The sequence below is a fragment of the Mus caroli genome, chromosome 5, assembly GCF_900094665.2.
Source record: "Mus caroli chromosome 5, CAROLI_EIJ_v1.1, whole genome shotgun sequence".
NCBI lineage: Eukaryota > Metazoa > Chordata > Mammalia > Rodentia > Muridae > Mus > Mus caroli.
This window is the reverse complement of record NC_034574.1, coordinates 107116707-107125247: the sequence shown is the minus strand read 5'-3', so window position 1 is coordinate 107125247 and position 8541 is coordinate 107116707. Positions and strand designations below refer to the sequence as shown.

The 8541-nt window shown below is 47.5% G+C and overlaps 1 protein-coding gene across 1 annotated transcript in view; it reads right to left on the bottom strand.

Annotated features, from left to right (window-relative positions):
* Acacb (acetyl-CoA carboxylase beta) overlaps positions 1–8541 on the bottom strand; it is a 106680-nt gene that overhangs the window by 82838 nt on the left and 15301 nt on the right. The window contains exon 2 of the mRNA XM_029477795.1: positions 3402–4033. Within this exon, the coding sequence (XP_029333655.1) occupies positions 3402–4024 (623 nt within the window). The 5' untranslated portion in view covers positions 4025–4033. The remainder of the gene's footprint in view (positions 1–3401; positions 4034–8541) is intronic.

The window sequence follows — 8541 nt, the reverse complement described above, 5'->3', positions numbered from 1 at the left end:
GGCCTGAGTTATCACTCTGGCTTGTCTTCTCTTGTGGCGCCTCTGCCGAATTAGGATTCTGTGTGAGGATGGGTCACAGGGCCTGCTCTGCTCTTGGAATGCTCAGAATCAAGTGAACCTCCTCTATTTTTTCCATTTACTCAGCCTCAGGTATTTTGTTATAGTAAAAAAGGAAAAAAAAAAAAAACCAGACTGAGACAGCAACTGAACAGGAAAAATGAGAAGAAAGGAGGTCTCCTGGATTCTGCTGACTCAGGCTTGTTTGCACACCTGTCTTCTATGGGCAAGCTTCACACCCTCCCTGCTCCAGCTTGCCACGAGTGTCTGGCCGGCCAAATGCCTGGCCCACACTGTTGCTATATAAAATACCTAGAGGTGGCTGATGTGGCCTGATCTCCAGGCTCCCCCAGACCAAACCCAAATGGAATCTCTCAGGCCAAGGGCCACATAATCATATCAGGGACAGGACACTCTTCAAGAAATTGAAGCTGGGGCTGCGTGCTAAGGGTGCACTGTGGAGAGCCTTTGGGGTACCACTTGGCAGGAGTCTGACATTGGCCAAGGACAAGGAAATGAGCTTCAGGCAGGAATCTGACATTAGGGCATAATAAGGAAGGAAATTTCGGCAAGAATCTAACTTTAGGCTCTAATAGAGAAGTAAGGTAATGCAGGGATTTTAGTCTTAGGGTGGAAAAAAAGAACTAGGCTTCAGGCAAAATTTTGGGCTTGGACGAGGAAGTGGGCTCAAGTATTTTGGTCGTTATGATGAGCCCTTTAAACAACTGTCATGGCAGCACAGCACATACAATTCCATGCTGCCTTGTTAGCTCCTTATTGTACTGCTTGCCCAAAATACTTGCATGTAATTAAAATGGTACAAAAAGTGGATTGGAAAATAAAATTTGCCTTCAGTCTCAGAATTGACTGGGGTCACGCTACAATGTTGTCTAACTGTCTTTTTTTTTTTTTTTTCTGAGACAGGGTTTCTCTGTATAGTCCTGGCTGTCTTGGAACTCACTTTGTAGACCAGGCTGGCCTCGAACTCAGAAATCCGCCTGCCCCTGCCTCCCAAGTGCTGGGATTAAAGGCGAGCGTCACCACACCCGGTGTCTTTTTTCTTTTTAATACTCCCACACTGGAGAAAATGTTGACTGACTGAGCAGGATTGGTCTCTGGTGTTGGTGTTGTTGTTGTTTTGATACAGGACCTCCCTTGTTTGCTTACTGTGTAGCCCAGGCTGTCTTGGAACCCACTCTGTAAACCAGGCTGGCCTCAAAACACACAGAAATCTGCCTGCCTCTGCCTCAGAAACTACAAAGGGCAACAGAGCCACAGGCTCAGTCCTTCCTGACACAGTTCTGTCTTAAAGGATTAAACGGGTGCCAGCATGCCCAGCTAGAGGACATGAGATGCTGGGAGCCAAACTCGGGTCTTGTTAGAGCAGTACACACTCAGTGACTAAGCCCTCTCTACAGCTGGAGTTTTAAACACACCTAACTGTGTAACCTTAGGTGTGGGGGGGGGGGGGAAGAACAGGTATTCGAAACCACACCTGTCTCTTTCTTTTGTTCTCTTCCCTCCTCTCTTTCTTGCCCCCACCTGTCCCTCTGTGCCTGTCTCCCTCCCTCCTCCCCTGCTACAACAGGATTTGGCTGTGTAAACTATCCAGAGACTCGTGGAACTCACTATATAGCCTAGGAAAGCTTTGAACTCCTATTCCTTCAGCATCAGGCTCCCAAATGCTGGGATCACAGGCACTCATGACCACACCCAGCTCCCCCCAGCTCCCTCCATTTTTAACAGGCTATTTAGTAAATGCTAAATACCTTGGAAATATTAATTTGTTGAATCTGAATCCTCAAAACCTTTGAGACTCTAAGATTCAGGAAACAATAACAATGTTACAACTTTGTCAAGCCTGCCTTCTTGGTAAATCAATTCACACAGTTAGAGCCTCCTTGACCTCTAGGTTTTTTTTTTTTTTTTTTTTAAGATTTATTTATTATTATAATATCTAAGTACACTGTAGCTGTCTTCAGATACACCAGAAGAGGGCGTCAGATCTCATTATGGATGGTTGTGAGCCACCATGTGGTTGCTGGGATTTGAACTCAGGACTTTCAGAAGAGCAGTCGGTGCTCTTAACCACTGAGCCATCTCTCCAGCCCAACCACTAGGTTTTAGACTCACACTGATATGATAACCACTAGCTACTTGGGGTTGTTTACACTTTATATAACTTTATAGAATTTTTAATTGGCCAGGTGTGATGGCCCATGTTTGAAATCCCAGCATTCAGGAGGCAGAGGTAAGAAGATCAGAGAATCAAGGGCACCTTCTGTTACACAGGAAGGAAGAGAGAGAGAGAGAGAGAGAGAGAGAGAGAGAGAGGAAGAAAGAGGGAGGAAGGAAGGAAGGAAGGAAGGAAGCTAGAAAGTGATTCCGTGGGAAATCGCATGCCACAAAGGCATAAAAGACCCCAAGTTTGGATTCCTTAAAGCCAGATGTGACAATAGACATCTGTGGTGACTCCACTCTGGGGAGGCAGAGGAAGCAAGGATTCCCAGGGGTTCGCCGGCCAGCCAGTGTACTGCAGCAGGGAGCAGCAGGCTCAGTGAGAGACCCTGCCTCAACATAAGACAAGGACAATGACATGGCTCAGCAAAGCGCAATGTCCTGAGCTCCACCCTCAGAACTGACTGTAGAGTTGTCCTCTGACCTCCACACCTGCACTGTTGCATGGGCATGCTCCCATGCACATGCGCGCACACACACACACAGAGCCGCACCTGCAGTGACTCTGCAGGGTTTGGCTTTGACGATACAGCTGATAGTAGGTGACAGAAGTTGAGCTTCTGCTGTCTAGGCACCAGTGGGGATTTGTTTACTGTTGGATGAGGGAAAGAAGGAACTGCGGTCTCATTAGGAGGCAGGAAGATCTCCCTCTAGTGATCACCTGGGGGTTTTTAACTGGTAACTTGTCACCCACAAGATCATCGTGCCCAGCTTGGCTGAGAGCTCTAGAAAGCCACTTTCCTGGCACGGAACCCTGTGCACTCGGCAGGTGTACACAGCAGGTGCATACAGCCGGTGTAAACAGTAAGTATAAACAACAGGTGCACTCAGCAGGTGCACACAGTAGGTACAAAGAGCAGGTGCACACAGCAGGTGTACACAGCAGGTGCACAATCAGCAATTCTGAAAGGAAGGAACAGGAAGCAAAGAAGACAGGCTTTGCCTTCTGCTCTTCAACATGGCTACCCCTTCAACATGGCTTCTAACACACATGCGTTAGAAGATCAGAGGGAGGAGCCAAGGAAGGAAGCCAATCCCGCTGCAAAATCAGAGATACAAATCTTACTGCTAAATCATATTCCCGGTATGAAGAGAAGGTCCGTTACCTCATAGTAGGCACGTGAGATTCAGGATCACTTGTGTTCAATGCAGCCTCCTGGGACAGAGTGCCCAGGCTAGCCCTGCTGCTCTTCCGGGAGGAGTTCTGGAAGGAGCCGGCACTAGGGTCCTCATCAGAGGAGTTGTCATCCAGGGAGCCCAGGATAAAGCTGGTCATCAGCTGTCTCTTGATGTGTGCCTGCTTCTTGTCCTCTCTGGAGGGGGATACTGTCCTCTGGCTTGGAGGCTTGGCTGGGAAGGACAACCCATTAGCATCTGGAACCTCTGAGCCCGGGGCGGCTGTCCAGTTGGTTTGGAGTTCTGGGGAGGGCCAGGTGTCATTGGAAGACAGTGGGTTCCTCGGAGGCTTCTGGTATGAGCTTGGCAGGGAGTTCCTCTGCTGACTGGCATCTCTGGGACCTCTGTAGGACAGACAGCTGCGGTCGCCATGTTCCTGCAGCTGTTCCTCTGACAGCTCCGAGGCTGAAAGGGACTCCTCGCTTGAAAGGAGACTGGCTTCCACCTTACTGTTGGTGAGCGGCTTCGAGTCTGTCATCTTCCCCCAGATTTTTAGCCAGGAAAAGGTCAGGCAGGAAAACACCAGGCAAGTCAGAAAGAGAAGCAAGACCATTCAGGCAACCTGTCAAGGGAAGAGAGAGTTTATAGCTACGATCAACAGACTTCTCTCCTAACACAGCGCGTGGGGCAAGGCTATTGGGGTCCCTCGTACTGGAGGAAGTACAATGAGCAGAGATGGGGTTCTCCTCCGATCTCAGCGCGTCCCGTGCCTGTGGCCCAGGGCACGTTGCTAACCTAGATGTGTGTATACACTGTGGTTTGAATGTGTGCTCCCGGAGTTCATGTGTGATCGTCAATGAGACAGTGCTACAGGGAGCAAGCAGGAAAACCATGGCGGTGGGAAAAGGTCTGCTGTCACAAGGCGGGTCTCGTGCTCTCTTGCCCGTCTGTCTCTGCCACAGGATGAGGCACCGAAGAGTCTCATTAAACACAAGCTTTTCAACTTTGGCCTTCCCAGACTCAAACCAGGAATGAAGGCTCTATGCTCTTGGGGCTGGAGAAATGGCTCAGCAGCTAAGAGCACTGGCTGTTCTTGCAGAAGACCTGGCCCACATGGCACCTCACAGCTCTAATTCCAGTTTCAGGTGAGAAAAAAAATAGACATATCTGTTCCTTTTTTGTAATGTATTTGTTTTTATTTTATGTTAATCCAATGTTTTGCTTGCATGTATGTTTGTGTTTGTCTGATCCCCTGGGACTGGAGTTACAGACAGTTGTGAGCTGCCATGTGGGCGCTGGGAATTGAACCTGGGTCCTCTGGAAGAACAGCTTGTACTCTTAACCTCTGAGCCATCTCTCCAGCCCCCAACATATCTGTTCCTTATAAAGGACATAGTCCCAGATGTCTTAAGATCACATACCAACGCATGCTTAGCATAAGCCACACAAGAAAGAACTAAAGAAGGTACCATTAAGGACTTGGTTCTAGAAGCATCATATGGTACATCAACAACATGGAGATAATTCAAGTATTCTTTAAGGTCCAGCAACACTCAGGAGGCAGAAGCAGATGGATCCCTGAGAGTTCCAGGCCAGCCAGGGATACATACTGAGACCTTGTTTCAAAAAAAACAAACAAAAAAACCTACCTTTTTCAAGACAGAGTTTCTCTGTATAGCCCTGGCTGTCCTGGAACTCACTTTGTAGACCAGGCTGGCCTCCAACTCAGAAATCCTCCTGCCTCTGCCTCCCAAGTGCTGGGATTAAAGGCGTGCGCCACCACTGCCCCCAGCCTCAAGTATCATCTTTTAACTGATAACAAAATGTGGCTCATCCACACAACAGAACGTTACTCAGTATTCAGTCATTAAAAGGAGTGCAGTGCGAGCCACATTACAGCGTGGATGAACCAGAAAACCGTATGGCAATCATGAATCGTAACCACGGGTTAGCATCATTTCTTCAAGCTTTCCACACTAGCCAGTCCATACCAGACAGAACGATTAGTCTTTACTGAGGGACAGTGAGGGTAGGGGTGGGGGTCACAGCTAAAATGTGAGTTATCTCTGTTTTGGGTTGATGAAAATGTCCTGATGCTGGCAGACTGTGACAACATGCGGCACATCTGAACACACTAGCAGCATCGACCTGTTCTATTTTTGTACGGATTTATTTATTTTATGTATATATGAGTATTTTGCCTGCATGTATGGATGCACACCTGTGTCCCTAGTGCCCTTGGAGGTCAAAAGAGAGCATCAGATGTCCTAGGGTTACGGATGGTTGTGAGCCACCACGCAGATACTGGGAACTGAACCTGGGTCCTCTGCAAGAGCAACCAGTGCTCTTAACCATTGAGCTGTCTCTCCAGCCCCTGCTAATTTGTTCACTGCATGAGTGGATTATATTCTATGTAAATGACTTACATGCTATGTAAATTACATGCTGTGTAGATGACTTATATGCTATATAAATGACTTGCATATTATGTAAATGACTTACATGCTATGCTAATGAGTTGTATGCTGTGTAAATTATTTGCATGCTATATAAATGACTTTAGCTACATTGACAGTTTCTCTGTAGTGCTGAAAACATTTGGAAGAATTGGATCTGCACTGCACATGGACTTTTCTATCATTTTCCTGTAAACAATGCAGCCTAATGGCTCTCTGCCTAGCGTTTGCATCATACCAGGAACTATAAATCACCCTGAGATTCAAGTGTGCACAGGCTCTACGTAGGCATGAGGCAAACACACGTTCTAGGCAGGGATTTTGGTATCTGTAAATGTTCCTGGAATCAACTACCCAGGGAGATTATAAGTATCGATGCTGTGGCTGGCTTCTGTCTCCTCCTTCTGTCTCTGCTGTCCACGCGACCTGCAGGGAGCATCCTGGATCCAGGTAAAGTACACCTGACCTAGTCGGTCATAACTAAAAGGGACACTCAACAAAACCTCGGGCTCTGGAGTACCATCCATCACTGAGGGCTGAGCAAGCCTGGGGGATGGGGGAGGGGAGAAGAGGGGACACCAATGTTCCTTCTGCACTTCCTCTCACAGCTCTGCCCTCTGATGAGCAGGTAATTCCTGTCTATCCTAAATTAAAAAAAAAAAAAAAATGGGGGTGGGGGGTGGCAAGGTGGCTTAGTGCGTAAGAGCACCGAGTGCTCTTCCAAAGGTCCTGAGCTCAATTCCCAGCAACCACATGATGGCTCACAACCACCCATAATGAGATCTGATGCCCTCTTCTGATGCGTCTGAAGACAGCCAGGGAGATGACTCAGTGAGTAAATATGCTAGTAAGCTGCTGATCTGTGTTCAATCCCTAGAATCCAAGTGAAAGGCTGCGTGTGGTGGCTCATGTCTTTAAGGCCAGCATTCCTTCAGACAGTGAGGTGGGAGGAGAGACAGGAGCTTCATTCAGAAATGTTTGGGTGCAGCTACCCAGCGGAAGAAATAAGAACGACACTGCCTCAAAAAAACCACAGGGGAAAGAGCCAACACCTGACACACCAGATCTTTGGGGTTCAGACTCCATCTTCAAGAACCTGACCTAAGGTTGAATTCGAGTTAACTAACAGGCTGGTACCTAGCACCAGTTTCTAGGCTATTCCCCAACCAATCTGCACCGCCAGGTTACAAGCCTGCCCGGACACTTCTCTTCCTAACAACTACCAATCAGGAGGAAAACAGAAGTGAAGTTTAGGGTGTGGCTTCCAGCACCAGCCAGTTATGTTAAAGACCATAATGGCTCTCCAATCAGATGTGTGCCGGGTCTTGCCTCTATAATCGCTTGCCTGAAACTGGGCTTGAGGCTCCCATTCTCCTGTGTCAGGGTTGCCAGGGAGCCCAAGCTGGAGCTTGAACAGTGAGACCCTAATGCGATTGCATTGGAATCGGTTCCTTGGTGGTCTTTGGTGGTTCATGAACACTTCCTGGCACAACACACCCAGGAAACTTGTCCTCTGACCTCCGTATACACACCTTATACACATGTGAGCACACACACACCTCAAATGATTAAATCTTTTTAAAAATCATAACCTGAACATGTCGTCTCAACATCTGGAAACCAAATCTTCCTGCCAGCTGAGCGGCAGGGTCCTCGCCTGACTTGCGTGAGGCCTTACGCTATCCCAAGCATTTGTAAAGAAGAAATAAATGAACCAATGCCGTCATGGGCATAAACTCTACAAAGTTTATAACGCACAGCTCAGGCAGATCCCCGAGGTGTCTAAACAGCATCTTCCCTTGTGATTTCAACAAAATGTTCTTTAGGGAAATGGGAAGAGTTCTCAAGATTTCCTGGCAATGTTGGAGCCACGTGCAAACCTCATGATGGCTTGGCAGTTAGATCCCTGAACTGCTGGCACGGGTCTAGTTCTGGGGACGGCCAAGACTTGGGCTTTATTTTCTTTTAAGGTCATCAAGTTTCTTTTTTAAAGAAAAGCAAATCAAGGGTGACTTGATGTCAAGTGACAGGTCACATTACTGGCACAAAGGATAAATCACACAGTCATTTCACACACACACACACACGATTAAATCCCATACCTTTTCATGACTTTAAAAAAAAAGAAAAAAAAGACATTTAGGGAACCAGAAACAGACAGGAACCTCAAAACCAATGACAAGACTGGAAGAGCCACCCGTACAGGAGTTCTACCTAGAGCAAACACCTACATGAAGAGGGGAAAGGAAAGACAGGCCACCTGTAGAAGAGTTGGCCTCACATAGGCAGCCCCAAAGATCCAGAGGAGACAGAGAGAGGCAGAGACAGAGAAAAGTTGAGAACTACTATAGTTTCACTTGTGGGATTGAAAAATCGCTAGAATCAATCAAGTTTCTACACGAGCAACTAGCAAGCTGAAACTCAGTTTACAATTATACACACACACACACACACACACACACACACACACACAAATGTATCCAAGGAGTTGAAAACTTGCTATTGCTGAGCTAGCCGCACCACCTAATATGGTACAAAGATCTACCTGAGATTACAAGGTGTTCTAACAGGCAAAACAATGTTTAAAAGAAGGAAGGGGGGGGGCTGGTGAGATGGCTCAGTGGGTAAGAGCACCCGACTGCTCTTCCGAAGGTCCAGAGTTCAAATCCCAGCA